Source organism: Cebus imitator, unplaced genomic scaffold (genome assembly GCF_001604975.1).
Source record: "Cebus imitator isolate Cc_AM_T3 unplaced genomic scaffold, Cebus_imitator-1.0 Scaffold322, whole genome shotgun sequence".
Classification (NCBI taxonomy): domain Eukaryota; kingdom Metazoa; phylum Chordata; class Mammalia; order Primates; family Cebidae; genus Cebus; species Cebus imitator.
In genome coordinates, this window is record NW_016107637.1 from 911,355 (window position 1) to 927,525 (window position 16,171).

At 39.9% G+C, this 16,171-nt stretch overlaps 1 protein-coding gene across 3 annotated transcripts in view; it reads right to left on the reverse strand.

Annotated features, from left to right (window-relative positions):
- Positions 1–16,171, reverse strand: part of NDC1 (NDC1 transmembrane nucleoporin) — a 69,876-nt gene that overhangs the window by 27,550 nt on the left and 26,155 nt on the right. Inside the window, exons 7-13 of one of the 3 annotated variants that reach the window (XM_017504416.2) lie at positions 15,486–15,537; positions 12,840–12,975; positions 11,534–11,626; positions 9,410–9,491; positions 6,501–6,656; positions 3,054–3,299; positions 2,840–2,955 (exon numbers count right to left, since the gene is read on the reverse strand). In XM_017504416.2, the coding sequence (XP_017359905.2) occupies positions 2,840–2,955; positions 3,054–3,299; positions 6,501–6,656; positions 9,410–9,491; positions 11,534–11,626; positions 12,840–12,975; positions 15,486–15,537 (881 nt within the window). The remainder of the gene's footprint in view (positions 1–2,839; positions 2,956–3,053; positions 3,300–6,500; positions 6,657–9,409; positions 9,492–11,533; positions 11,627–12,839; positions 12,976–15,485; positions 15,538–16,171) is intronic. The other 2 variants (XM_037729871.1, XM_037729870.1) reach the window with 2 other exon arrangements.

Below are 16,171 nucleotides of genomic sequence, written 5' to 3' on the forward strand. Positions count from 1 at the left end.
TGTTGATGAGGATGTGGAGAAACTGGGACCCTCATACATTGTTGGTGGAAATAGAAAATGTCATGGATATATATACATAGTTTAAGAGCCAGGGTCTCACTCTATCACCGAGGCTGGAGTGCAGTGGCACCATCACAGCTCACTGCAACCTCTCTGCCTTCTGGGCTCAAGTAATTGTCCCACCTCAGCCTCCCAAGTAGCTAGGACTATAGGAGTGCACCAGCACGCCCAGCTAATTTTTGTATTTTCAGTAGAGATGGCGTTTTGCCATGTTGCCCATGCTGGTCTCAAATTCTCAGGCTCAAGCAATGCTCCTTCCTTGGCATCCCAAAAGTGCTGAGATTACAGGAAAAAAAAAATATCTTAAGACACAAAGTAGTTTTCTAGTAGTTGACATTCCCGGGGGAAAAAATATTCTTAGTATCAACTAACAGCTAACCCAACTAACTTGAAAGTGAATCCGCTCCTACCATACTCTCACCCAAAGCTGTGTGACTAGTCATTGAGGGCTGCAGCAAGCAGCACGTGTCTGGTTGGGCAGAAAGTTGTGCGGCACTGTATCTACTCATGGCACAGAGAGCCCTATGGGATCCTGAAGTTTATAAAATGCCTTTAACTATTCATTCCCTTTAATCAGCCATTCCACCTGCAAACATGTTACAATTTCTCCCATATTAAAAAATAACATGACCAGCGTGGTAGCTCACACCTGTAATTCCAACTATTTACGAGGCTCAGGCAGGATGACTGCTTGAAGCCAACAGTTTGAGATCAGCCTGGGCAACACAGCAAGACTGTGTCTCTACAAAAAATAAAAATTAAAAAAATTAGCTAGGCATGGTGGCACACACCTGTATTCTCAGCTACACAGGAGGCTGAAGTGGGAGGATCAGCTGATCCCGGGAGTTCAAGGCTGCAGTGTAGCCATGATCATAATACCACTGCAGTCCAGGCTGAGCAATACAGACCAAGAACCCATCTTAAAATAAAAAAAAGTTTCCACGACCCCTCAATTCCTCCCAGCTATTGCCCTATTTTTCTGTTCCACTTACAACAAACTCCTTGAAAAATGTGGCTTTTCTTGTGGTCTCCAATTCGTCTCCCAGTCTCTCCTGAACCCATGCATTCTGGCTTTTGTCTGCAACTACTCCAGCGGACAGCTCTTGTCAAGGACTCAGCTGACCTCCACATTACTAACTCACCACTTCGTTCTTGGCTCCCATCCCGTGATATCCATCCACAGCATCTGACACTCCCACCTTCTCCTTGAAACTCTTTCTTTTCTTGGTTTTCTACCCACCTCAGAGGCTGCTTCTCAGTCTCTGTTGCTATTCTTCATCTCCCAGGCCTTTGGCCATTGGAAGGCCCCCTTCTTGGATCTCTTCCGTATCTACATTAGAGTTTGCATTGAGTCTCATGGCTTGGAATACTGTCTATACTCTGAAAACTTCCAAAGTTACACTTCTAGCCAGAACTTTCCCTTACACTGCAGATACATGTCTACTTTCACCGTATTTTCACCTGGTTGTCTCATAGGTATCTCAAAATTGCCATGTCCAAAACGAACTCCTGATTTCCCTCCCCTCACCTCTATCAAATCTCTTTCTCCAGAATCATTAGTAAATTCCAACTCAATAAATTGCAACTATATTATTCCAGATCTTCAGGCAAAAAAACCTTATCAGTCAACACTGGCTCTTTCTAGTATATACTACAACCAAACCATAAGCTGATCCTGTTCCATCTACCTTAAAATACATACCTAGACCTTGATCACATCTTACAGCCCCCACCACAACCACTCTGGTCACAGATACAACCATCTCCCACTAGATTACTGCAACAGCCTTAACACCATCTCTGGGCTTCCACACCTACTTTGCAAGAGTTTAGTCCCAACACAGCCCCTAGAGCAGCACTTTCAAAATGTAAGTTACATCATATCATTCATTCTTGCAGGCAAGACCATACAGTGGCTTTCCATCCAACTCAGAGGCAAAGCCAGTCTTTACTACAGCCAATGGACCCGGTGAGCCCTGGGTGCCTGCTACCTCTCTGGTCTTATTACCCACTTACCACTCTCCCCTCACTCACTCTGCTCCAGCCACACTGGTATCCACATTGTTCTTCACACAAGCCAAGACCATTCCCATCTCAGGTGCATTGGGCTGCTCTCTGCCCTCCCTTCAGGTCTGTGATCAGTCATCGCCTTATCGATGAGACTTCCCCTTATCACTCCACATAAAATGATACTCTCTCCCCTAGGAACTCTCTGTCTTCCGTGCTCTATTTTTCTAGATAAGACTTAAGACATATCAAATTTCTTCCCTCTTATGCATATTTTCCGTATCTTGAATGTGACCTATTGAAATGCATCTTACAGTCAATAGCATGTCATGGTTTAAGGCATCATTTTTTTTCTCAACAGTACATAAAATAAGACTTACAATTAATGATATTTTATATTTCAGAGAAACAGAGTATAATACATTTTCTTACTCATTGATTTCCCCTCACTCGAATGTAAATATTATATGGACGAGGACCCTGTTTTGCTTTTTTTCCCAGTGCCTAAAAGCATACCTTGCATGTACACAAAGAACTCAAATATTTCTTACATGAAAGAATTCACAGGTTATCAGGTCAAGTCATATGAAATTACAATGTGTACTCTCCTCAAACCAGTCAAATATTGGCTGCTTCATCTGAGTCAACTTAATCCATGAAGCATAAAAAAAAAAAAAAAAACCCTTCTTATTCCTGATGGCTTACTCATGTGAGATCCTTAACGTTCTCAATGTTACATGCAATTATAAATTCTATAACCATATCATCCTACCTGTTCACGTTTATTCTGAATCCATGAATAAATCACATTGGGTTGTCTCACTGTCTTACCCTCAGCACTAATAGAGGTAGATGGAGAAGGATTAGAAAATTCAGTCATTTGCTGATCTATTTTTAAAAAAGAAAAGAAGGCAAGATAAGAACTTAGGCTGTCTGATCCTCTGCAACTATGACATGTAAAATCTTAGAAAACATATAGTTCTCACCAGAAGCAGATGTCCATAATCTTGGCCCTCTTCTTATTAGCTGAGGACTTTGCGGTGACCCATAGCAGGTGTTTACATCAAAAATTCCAGCCATCCGATTCATCACACTAGAGCCAAACGGGATTCCAGGGAGACTCGCAACATCAGGTGTAGATAATTTTGAAGAAAACAGTGATGTTTTAACTAATGGTGGCACTGAAGGCCGAGGCATCTGGCTAGACTTTGGTGTTTGAAAAGTAGTTTCTTCTATAAAAGAACAGATCCAGTGCTGAAGAGGCAACCTGATCCAAGCAGGCTAGCAGCAACACTCTCAGATTTTATACCTACCAAATTTTTGTTTAATGCATTTACCCAAAGCTCAGTAGATTGTTTCCATTTAGGATTACATTGTCAAGATCCAGATTTTATTACTGTAATTCAAGCTCCACTCAAAGAGCTTTATGCATCATCATCTGTCAGATTGATACAGTCTCTCTTGTTTTTTTCTCCCATCCATGAATATCTTCATATTCAAGGTCAGTTTCTCTAACTCTAAGCAATTTTGAGTTAGAGAAATTCACACTTTATTTCTGAATGGCAACTTTAATTACTGCATTAGAATCTGACCAGTTTTACTACGTTACTATTTTAAGTATTAGTTGGCTGAACACACCAAATCTGTATTGTGAACATGTGCAGGAAAAAAAATGTTAACCTTACACCATTTTCCCCAAAGTTTTTTTCTTTCCTTTTTTTTGTTTTTTTGAGGCAGGATCTTGCTAGTCCAGACTGGAGTACAGTGGCGTAATCTCGGCTCACTGCAGCCTTAAGTTCTGGGGCTCCAGTGATCCTCCCACCTCAGCTTTCTAAGGAGCTACAAATACAGGCACAGGCTACTATGCCTGGCTAATTTTTTTTTTTTTTTTTTTACAGATGGTTTTGCCATGAGTCCCAGGCTGGTCTTGAACTCCTGGGCTCAAGGAATCCTTCTGCACTGGCCTCCCAAAGTGCTACAATTAGACATGAGCCATCACACCTGGCCACAAAGTTCTTTCAAATTAACAAAAGTCATACCAACAGCTCTTTTGCCCAGAATATCTATAAGTCTGACCTGTAAATAGCTTTTTCAAAAATCATCTTATAACTCTTCAATTTAGCAATAGAGTCTGCTGTGCAAAAACAAAGGAACTTTTCCTGCCACTCCAGCACAAGCCACAGAAACAAACTGCATTAGGATTCCATCTTCTTAATAAAACCATCATAAGAAATTAAACATCACAAGTACCAAATTTTTATTATATGACTCTTTTTTTTTTTTTTTTTTTTAGAATAATTTTTTTTTTTTTCCTTTTGAGATGGAGTTTCACTCTTGTTGCCCAGGCTAAAGCGCAATGGCATGATCTCGGCTCACTGCAACCTCCATCTCCCAAGTTTAAGCGATTCTCCTGCCTCAGCCTCCTGAGTAGTTGGGACTATGGGTGTGCAACATCACAGCCAGTTAACTTTTGTATTTTTAGTAGAGATGGGGTTTCACCATATTGGCCAGGCTGGTCTCGAACTCCTGACCTCAAGTGATCCGCCTGCCTCGGCCTCCCAAAGTGCTGGAATTACAGGCATAAGCCACCATGCCTGGCCCATTATATCACTTTTTAAAAATCAGTGGAAATTAGAAATCTTTGAAAAATCAATTTAAAAATTAAGACTGGAGTTTTTAAGAGTTTTACAATTATTCCTCAAAATAAGAGACATTTTTGCTTAGTGATGGTATACGACAAAAATTTATCATAATGAATGTTCCATATTTGGTCAGACTTGTGATCTACCCAATCCAGGATTACAATGTCTTTCTAACATGCTAATTTGATGGAACTAGCCTATTCAAAATTCTCCAATGGCTCCATATCACTACAGGATAAAAACCTTTTATCCTATAAACTTTTTTTGTAGCAAACAAGGCTTCCTTTCACCATCAAACATCATCTTACCCAATCAGACTCCTTTTGGACAGATTTCCTTTTGGTGGTTATATTCCATCATTATTTGTGTGCCTTCCACTAAAAGGCCAGTTCCAAGAGTGTTTTTCATCTGTGGCTCCCTGGCTTCTAGCACACTGCTTGGTATGCAGTAGGAATTCAATAAGTATTTGTTGAATAGAGGAATGCTGATCTGAAAGCTGATAACATCTGAAATACTCTCAAACTTTTCAAAATCTGACATCTGTGAATTTATTTAAATCATTTTTCATATGTAATCTATTTGTTTTGGGGCCATGGCTCCCCCTGAGTAATGACTTTGAAACCAGATCAGTTTGCTTTGGTCCATACAGTGATTTTTAAATATCAAGATTAGTTGCCAATGTTTAAAAACTGAAAGGTATCACCCCAAACTTTTTTTAAGACTTCAGGCTTCTCTTTTTAAAAAAGACTGGAATTTCACATACCAGATCCAAAGTCCCATATGAGAACAATGGAGCAGGGCTAACCAAGAGCTTCTCCCTTCAGATGAAGCCTATGCTCACAGGTTTACCACCGTCCTCACCCAGCCAGTTTCATCCATTTTCACCAAATGTCTGGCTCCAAAACACATAGAACATTAAGTCCTTTTATCAGTCATCTTCTACTTAAGGGATGTGGTAAACAGGACAGGTTCCTCCAGCTATACTTATTCCTCTCAGCTTTCGTCCTTCAAATGGAAAGGGTACTAACATTATGCCCCACTACCAAATCACTCAATCATCTCAGCTGCTCTTCTCTGGGACAGCAACTTTTTGTCTCTGGGCTACTGCAACCAGAACAGTATCAAATATTGTCTGTGAAAATTCACCTGGCTTTGTACTAGAGTAAGCTGAAGTCTCCTATTTAATAGTCATCATTTTGTTAGTGTTTTTAATGCTACCACCATACTGAACTTAATTTGTTTCAAATTAACCAGTGAAAAACTGCACATACTTATAGTGTACAATGTGATGTTTTGGACTTAATTTTTCCAATCTACAATGATACCCAAGTATTTTTCTTGGTTCAATATAATATGCCATATGTTAGATCAATTTTCCCTAAAAATATACACCTCAGACTCATATAAGTATTCTTAGATTACCTATGGTCATCTTTCTTTTTTTTGGAGATGGAGTCTTGCTCTGTCGCCAGGCTGGAGTGCAGTGGCACAGACTTGGCTCATTGCAACCTCCACCTCCCAGGTTCAAGTGATTCTCCTGCTTTAGCCTCCCAAGCAGCTAGGACTACAAGCACGCGCCACCATGCCCAGCTAATTTTTGTAGTTTTAGTAGAGACGGGGTTTCACCATGTTGGCCAGGATGGTCTCGATCTCCTGACCTCGTGATCTGCCCACCTCGGCCTCCCAAAGTGCTGGGATTACAGGCATGAGCTATAACGCTCAGCCTACTGTGATCATCTTTCTTAGGGAATAAAATATAAGTGTTTTCCCCTTAGTAGTCCTAAGTGTTACCTGGAGAACTAAATTTCTTAGGTTCCACTGGATAAGATGAAGACACTCTCCCATTCGTAGCAGCAGCTTCTTGATAGAGAACCAGTTTCTGAGTCATACCATTTAAAAGATTCAAACACCCCCTTGAAATGGCTGTCCAATTGTGGGGATGTCCACCTAGGATGTCCAAACAACCAGCTTTTAAAATGTAAATAATCTTATATTTTCCCCACAAAATGAGGGAAAAAGTAAGAAATTCCACATTGTGTTTTGCATCATAACCCAATTTCCTTAGTTAAGCTACTATCTATACTCATGACATCTAATACACAGCAGTTTAATAAATACTTGGATGAATTAAGTTTCCCAAAAGTCTACAAGCAAAAACTTGCTATTTTGCCATTGAAAAACAAAACAAAAACTCTCAAATTGGTCGCTAAAATAAAGCCAAACACTAGATCATAGCTTGAGTGAGAAAGACCAGGGTTACTTCACCAGCAGTAATAAACAGACTGCTATGACTGTGAACAATGAAATAGGACAATGAATACTAGGATGTCCAATGAGATGCACCTCCATGGTCCCCAGTGACCTCTGTTGTGTCTGACCCCTGGGATTCTTTACATTTTCATGTATGTAACAGCCCCTATTTGCTGTTATACCTGTGGGAACGACTCATTAATAATGATCCCACTTTACACTCAGGGAGCTTACAGATCTACTATTTTATTATTTAACTTAAACTACTGTGTCCCCATTCCTTTAAAAATTCCCTTGTTTCTCATTATCATTTGATAAGACCTTTGTCTCCTAGAGTTACTATAAAAAAATCAAGTATGCTTGATTACGCATTAATAGCAGAGAAGTCCACTGAAAACTGGTTTTTGTATCTTGTGTGCCAAATGATCATTCCCTCTTCACTTAGATCTCTCCTTAAATACTCCCCACATTGTACAACTCAGAAGGAATACCACTTAACCTACAGACACACACACAATACTCCATCTGTAGGCCTCAGGATATTTTGTTCTACTGTAACTCAGGTACACTAGGAACTGCGTAACCAATCAATTGTTTGTTTTTGTGATGGAGTCTTACTCTGTCACCCAGGGTGGAGTGCAGTAGTGGGATCTCAGGTCACTGCAACCTCTGCCTCCAGGGTTCAAGCAATTCTCCACCTCAGCCTCCTGAGTAGCTGGGATTATAGGCGTTGCCACCATGCCCAGCTAATTTTTGAATTTTTAGTAGAGACGGAGTATCATCATGTTGAAACTCCTGACCTCAGATGATCCTCCTGCCTCAGTCTCCCAAAGTGCTGGCATTACAGGCATGAACTTCACCCAGCCAGTTAAATTTTAATATGTACTAGAATGCACACTCTCTGGCAGAGCAAATGCCACCCCTTTACAGTTTACTTGAATCTCTGGTTAAAAAAAACATTTAGTGTATAGAATTTCTATGTTAACTCAAACCTGATAGAAAAGCATTGTTATAGCTAATTTTCCACAGTATCAGCTCTGAGTTTCCCATGCTACTAAAAGGAGAGTGGTTCTAGTCAATTATATTTTTATATAACTGGGTTATATTTCCATATAATATTTAACTATAGAAGGTTTATTATCTGGCATTTTAACTGGTAATTGGAAAGTTTGGCAAAATAATGAAGAGATTATTAAAAAGAAGATGAAAAGCTGGTTGGGTGTACTGACTCACACCTGTAATCCTAACACTTTGGGAGGCCAAGGCAGGAGAACTGCCTGACTCTAGGAGTTCAAGGCCAGCCTGGGAAATACAGCAAGACCCCATTTCAACAAAAATTTTAAAAATTAGTCAGGTGTGGTGGCACACACCGGATGTGCACCGATAATACCAGCTATTCGAAAGGCTGGGGTGGGAGGATCCTATGTGTCCAGGTGTTTGAAGTTACAGTGAGCTGTGATAATGACACTGTACTCCAGCCTGGTGACAGAGTGAGACTCTGTCTCTTTAAAAACAAACAAACAAACAAACAAAACCAGAAGAAAAGCTACCCAGGTTCTCTGTTTCCCACTGATACCTGGGACTGGACTGTTTTCCCTCTAGGAACAAGCAGAGAACTGGCAAAGTCACAGCCTGAACAGCATGGCAAGAACAGTGGGTAAGTTTCCGAGCTGCCGAGAGCATCCTTGGGTCACCATCATATCTAGTTTCTTCCTAAATTTTTTTTAAAGGGAGGCAGAGTAGCATAGCAAAAGGAGGAGTCCTGTACATGGAGCCAACTGACAGGACTCTTATTCTAATTCTGACATTAGCTTTATGTAAGCCAATCTCTGAGACTTAGATCTCCCATCTAGAAATTAGACTACCTCATTTTTAAGATGCTTTGTAGCATTAAAACTTTTAGAATTCTTTTTCTGGGTGGGGAGGGGGACAAGATCTTACTTTGTCACCCAGGCTGGAGTGCAATGGTACAATCTTGGCTCACTGCAGCCTCAACCTCCGGGGCTCAAGCAATCCTCCCACCTCAGCTCCCCAAGTAGCTGGAACTACAGGCACATCCCATGATGCTGGGGTAATTTTTTATAAAGAAAGCGTCTCACCATGTTGCCCAGGCTGGTCTCGAACTCCTAAGCTCAAGTGATCCACCCACCTTGGCCTCCCAAGTGCTGTGATTACAGGGGTGAGCCACTACACCCTGCCAAACTTTTAGAAACCTTAAGCTGTATTTTTTTGCCCTAAAATTGTCAATGTACTGCATAATTTCTTCAGGTACAGGAAATGAAGGAGCTGGAGGAAATAAATGCTTAAGTTGTATAAGATTTAATACTTCATTTAACGGACTCACTGACGTATATTTTATTAAATATACCTTTCTCACCAAAAACTTTAAGTGAATCACTTTCTATACACACACACACATGCCTAATCAGGTCTACTACTTTTGGCAATACCTGGTTGGCTAAGGCTAAAAACTTCTTGTCTTCGTGAAGGCGAATATTGAGAAAGCAACATCAGGTCCTGCAAGGCTAAATACTAAAAGGGGGAAAAAACACATATTAATTTTTTTAACCTCTACATAAAATCTCACTAATTGGGTTCATCATTATATATCTAAGAGGAAATTAATTAAACTTTTTCATACATACAAAAACAGTCTCAGAACCATAACCTTCCTTTCTAGATTTCCAGAACTTTCCTACCTCTACACTCCCTATCTACTACAGGGAACTCTCAATGCTGTTTCCCAGCTCTGCGATAGGAAATTGAAATATCACTTCCTCCTGGAACTTTCCCTGGCGTCCCTCACACAAACATACACTCACATAGCTCTCAACCATGGCACTAACATCATGTATTTTAATTGAATGTTTACTTTCTCATCTGATTCTACCCATTAAACTATGAGGCCCACAAGAAAACAATGTCTTACCTGCTACCATACCCAAAAGCAGTGCCTAGCACATGATACCTATTAATTTTTTCTTTTTTTCTTTGAGACAAAGTCTCTGTTGCCCAGGCTGGAGTGCAGTGGCTCCACCTCGGCTCACTGCAACCTCTGCCTCCTGGGTTCAAGCAATTCTCCTGCCTCAGCCTCCTAAGTGGCTGGGACAACAGGCACACACCACCACACCTAGCTGATTTTTGTATTTTTAGTAGAGATGGGGTTGGTCAGGCTGGTCTCGAACTCCTGACCTCAAGTGATCCGCCTGCCTCAGCCTCCCAAAATGCTGGGATTACAGGCGTGAGCCACCACACCTGGCCACCCTATTATTTTTCACTTTACTGAAAATCTTCATCTTTTCCCAGGCAAACCTCTTTACGCATCCTTCAAGATACTATCCCTCTCTGAAGTTTTCTTGGTTTGGTCCCAAGCAGAATAAGAGGTCCCAATCTATTTGCCACAATACATTTTAATTATTTTGGGTGTCTGTATTCACATATTCATGACCCACTAGGCTGTGCTATGTCTTATTCATCATTCTACCAGAAACAACTAGCAGAGACGGACGTGCCAGTAAAGAATTGATGAATAACCAAATGAGTAACTAATATTTTTAACTAACAAATTAGTTATAATTAAAATTAAAATTCATTTTCTTATTTGTTTATAAATTCCTTAGAGTGTACTTTCTTTTAACATTTTTGTTTGCTTGTTTAGAGACGGGGTCTCACTCTGCCACCCAGGCTGGAATGCAGTGGCAGGATCACAGCTCACTGCAACCTCCAACTCTTAGGCTCAAGCACCTGCCTCTGCCTCTCAAGTAGCTGAGACCACAGGCTTGTGCCACCATGCCACTCAACTAATTTTTAATTTTTGTTGAGATAAGGTCTCCCTATGTTTCCCAAGCTGGTGATGAACTCCTAGGCTCAAGTGATCCTCTCACCTCAGCCTCCCAAAGTGCAGGAACACCACACTCGGCCTCTTTTAATCCTTTCTAAAGGACCTTTTAACAGGATCACACATATTGTAGATCTAGTTTAAACTTTCAAATTGCAATTTGAACCTAAACAATTTATGCTTGCTTAGCTTGATTTGTAAAATCATTGCAACATCTTTAAGCTCTTTTGATTGTTTAGTTTTATAACTATTACCAGTAATTCATATTTAAGGAGAGTTCGCTAAATGTCTATGCATTACTAAGCACTGTCTTTGATCACAAAAGCCAACCAATACTACAAGACTAAAAATGTTTTGAGCCAGTGAATAAAAAATCAATAATGCTTCATTTTGCTGTCATGAATAGTTTGTGAGAAGTTAATATATATGATTGCATATCATTGTATTTCATGCTTGGAAATATGCTTGTATCTGTTTCTGAATATAGAGTTAACTAGCTTATACACATACACTGTACTGTACACTTACATTTTAGTCACTTGGAATGAAAATTCAAAAAAAAAAAAAAAAAAANAAAAAAAAAAAAAAACCAGCATTAGCAAGTAAGTGATTATCATCCCAGTAAGAGAATATTATAGGCCCTCAAAAAACACATCTACTTATGTATGCTAAATATTAAGTTTATTGAATAAAGTTAGAGATACCTGTATGAAGATACGAAATACAGTTTTGGTACCTTTATGATGGGCGGAGGATTGCTGTTTAACACTTTCGGAAGGCACTCATCTGACCCTTCTGCAAATGGTGGTTGAACAGGAAACACATGAGCCTATCAAATATAATAAAAATAAAAACCAAAAATGATTATTTTCATGATCATCTTACACTCAGTAAGCATACACAAATTAAAACTCATTATAAAAAGAGACAGCACAACCAAATTGACATCTTTCATGTTCCTTGCAAAGGCAGGTTAAAGTTACATAAACCCAAACACACTGTTTTTTTTAATGTTACCTTCCCAACTTTTAGCCTCTGGCTCTAAAGAATAAAAACCAATTTCACAAACAAGGATTCCCTGAAGCCACTGAAGAATACAAACCTACAGAGATGGTAAAATAAAACGAAATCACTAATTTTCTAAGACAAGCACGAGGATGATAGAAACAATTCTCAATCACTAAGATTTCTGTGGGAATTATCCAGAAGCTCGCCTCAATTTCCAAAATAATTTCTTTAATTTTAAAACTTTCCTAATTCAAGGAGATGTGAAGCAAAAAAAAAACAAAGTTAGATGTCTGTGTGTCCCTAAGAATGTTATGGAAAATTTAAAAACAAAAAAAACTTTCCTTCACAGAACAAATATATTGACGGGGTGCGGTGGCTCACGACTGTAATACCAACACATTGAGAGAGTTTGAGGTCAGGAGTTCAAGACCAGCCTGGCCAACATGGTGAAACCCAGTCTCTACTAAAGATACAAAAAAAGGTAGCTGGGCATGGTGGCACACACCTGTAGTCTTAGCTACTCAGGAAGCTGAGGTGAGAGGATCACTTGAACCTGGGAAACGGAGGTTGCAGTGAGCCAGGATCAGGCTGCTGCACTCCAGCCTGGGTGACAGAGCAAGACCCTAACTCAAAAAAAAAAACAAAAAAACTTATTGCCACATATTTAAATATTTTAATAGTAGCTATGCCAATGGCATGGAAAATTAATTTAAAATGCAAGTCCATTTAGTATGTACTCAGTAGAGAAATGGAAGGCACCAGAAGACAACTAGCCTGTCAATAAAGCATAGTGGCAGTCCATTCAATTTAATTTCCAAAAATTAAGTGAATATCCACACTGTTCCTCTGAAAAAAAAATACAAAAATACCACATAAATGGTGGTTACAAATGATATGGCTCCAATAGTCTCAGAAGAGAAACCAAAAACTAACTTATGGAAATGGTTTTGGATGTGCTGATCAGCATGCTCTGCTAAAAATCAACCGTGCACCCCAAAACACGAAAGTATTAACAAGTATTTCAAAAAACATACCTCTGTGGCATAGATTTTGAAGAGCATCCATGAGATATACCAAGTCGTCAGGAGAAAGATACCACACAGCCAGACATGGTAGAGTAATGAGAGGTTTAAGAGGCCACTCACTGTGTCAAGCGGCCTATGAACCTGCCTGTGAACGCAGAAGTAACTATTAATCCTCTAGGAAAAATGCAATCTAAACATTAATACACTTAAGTCTCCACACTGAGAAACAAATACTATTTCTAAATAACAATGTTGACAGCCTCCTCTCCTTTGGTACCCTTATAGAGTTCCTTCCCTAATACTTTCTTATGAGGCACATGAGGGAGCTTTAAGGGAAGCAAAGACCTAAATCGGGACTACAGTTTCTTGTGTTCCAAATCTTCACTGACATTTACTACAAAGGAAGAATGAGCTAAGCCTGTAAGCCTCACTACAAGCAGCTGTATGAAAGTTTACTATTGTTGCTTTGTAGTCTAATACCTCAAAACCATTAAACACGAGTACTACCTCTTCTGGACCAGATTTCAGCTTTATCCTTATGCCCTATAAACCACAGATTCATAGTCGTTAAAAGCACATGCAACTAAATAATGTTAAAGCAATTTAAGACACTCTGTTAGAATGCTACGTAAAGCTAATGCTGCCATCTTCCCAAAATCTTGAATAGATCAATTAGCAAAGTTATAATCCTACAAGCAGCAATTGTGAAGGCCAGGATTCAAACCTGCCTGCCATTTCTAAGTGTTGTGATTAGATAATCACTCAATCTATCCCACCCTCAGTTTCCTCATCCATATAACAGTGGTATAATCTCTTCGTTCTTCCTCTTAGGGCTATTACAATTTTTAGAACAGCTTACATTAGGAGTGCCCAGCACAGTGCTTGACATTCACTGGCGGAGTCAACCAATAATGAAGTTATTTTTAACTTCTGAGTTAACATTTACTGAGGCTCTGACATAAAGGACAGAATATCAGGCACTCAGCCATACACACATAACATTTTTTGAGTGCAAGGAAGAAAAAAGCATTGCTAAATTTCCATCAAATACTCTCATTATTTTTCTCTTTCTATTTCACCTAGTTTCAAATCTAGGCTAACATAACATAGACCCATGCGTTTGGTTTCATACCTAGCAATTAAGCAGAAGGCAAAACTAAATTTTGCCTAGAAACTTTGAAAAGTAAGAAACCACAGCAACTCTTAAATGCCAAATATGACAATACTCCCACTCCCTAAAACTGATGTTAGTGAATTCCATATATGATACAAAAACCCTCATAGGGGAATACACAATAAGAACAAACACTGAGAGAAACTGACTTTTATTCTGCAAATACAGATTAAACCTTTATGTGCAAAGTGCATAGAGGATAACAAGAACAATATGGGCCAGTGCTGTCACTTGACCGCCACTTGTGACCTTCAACTGATCACCTGACCTTGCTCAATTTTGGTTTCCTTATAGGCTAAATTAGAATAATGTCACAGCATTGGTATGTATCATGAGACAGCAGAGAACGAATGACTGTTGGGGAGAAAAACCAAACGGAGGCCTGGTCCATGCAACTCGAGAAACCTACTTTTATATAGTATAAAAGCTGCATCTAACAACAATTATCACTACTTACTTCTGGGGAGAACTGGGTGAATGGAGACAGAGGAGAAGGAGACTTTTTCATTTTATACCCAACTATTATTATTTTTCTTTTTTTTTTTTTTGAGATGGAGTTTCACTCTTGTTGCCCAGACTAGAGTGCAATGGCATGATCTCAGCTCGCCACAACCTCCGCTTCCCTGGGTACAAGCGATTTTCCTGCCTCAGCCTCCCGAGTAGCTGGTATTACAGCCATGTGCCACCACACTCGGCTGATTTTTTGTATTTTTAGTAGAGACAGAGTTTCTCTATGTTGGTCAGGCTGGTCTCGAACTCCCGACCTCAGGTGATCCTCCCACCTTGGCCTCCCAAAGTGCTGGGATTACAGGTGTGAGCCACCACACCCGGCCACTATTATTATTTTTCTTTGAGACAGGGTCTTGCTCTGTTGCCCAGGCTGGAGTGCAGTGACACAGTTATAGTTCACTGCATCCTTGAACTCCTGGGCTCATGAGATCCTCCTGCCTCAGCCACCCAAGTAGCTGGGACTATAGGCATGTACCACCATGTCCTGCTAATTATACCCTTTTATACACCTTTGGAATCTTTTTTTCTTTTTTTGAGAAGAAGTTTTGCTCTAGTTGCCCAGGCTGGAGTTCAATGGCCCGATCTCGGCTCACTGCAACTTCCACCTCCCAGGTTCAAGCGATTCTCCTGCCTCAGCCTCCCGAGTAGCTGGGATTACAGGAGCACACCACCATGCCTGGCTAATTTTGTATTTTTAGTAGAGATGGGGTTTCTCCATGTTGGTCAGGCTGGTCTCAAACTCCTGACCTCAGGTAAGTCGCCCACCTCAGCATCCCAAATTACTGGGATTACAAGTGAGCCACCACACCTGGCCACCTTTGGAATTTTAAACCGTATAAACTGTATGTATTCAAAAATGAATATGATTTTTTTAATGTTAAAGGCAAAATCTAAACACAATATCTGTAAAATAGCAAACATCTAAAAGGATGGAAAGAGAGTTAAAATTAGACATTTTATATATCACTTACTCATCTATGTGAAGGTTCATAGCAGTGCTAATCCAAGCTTTGGGAATATGGCCTGAGGGGAAAAAATACCAAGCTATGAACATAAAAAGTTATAAAACAAGTTTTAGTCAAGCTTTAGAATATAAGGTCAATGACACGGCCACATAGACCCCAAGACCTCAGTCAAAATGTTAGGCTGATCAGGAATGAATAGGAAAAGAGGGTAACTTATAAGTACAGGCAGTCTTTGCTTTGCACAGTTCTGATATATACACATTTCAGTTGCCATGGTTTAGTTAAAAAACACCAGTCCCCCAACAACGCAGTTCAAACTCTAGTTACTGTGGTATATTAACTATAAGCAACTGCATATAGCGCTTCTAACTTTTCAGTACACAAATCAATATGTAGATAACAGAGGCGCACTATAATCTGTGACCATTCCCATCAATTCTCTCAAAGTCTGTTGCTGATTGGTCACTTGAATCTGTTACTCAGTTCAGACACAGACAGCTAAGCATGTTGTGCTGCCTCCTTACCTCTCATAATAAATACAAACAATACTTTTAAAAAATGAATAGCTAGCCGGGCACGGTGGCTCAAGCCTGTAATCCCAGCACTTTGGGAGGCCGAGGTGGGTAGATCACGAGGTCAAGAGATCGAGACCATCCTGGTCAACATGGTGAAACCCCGTCTCTACTAAAAAT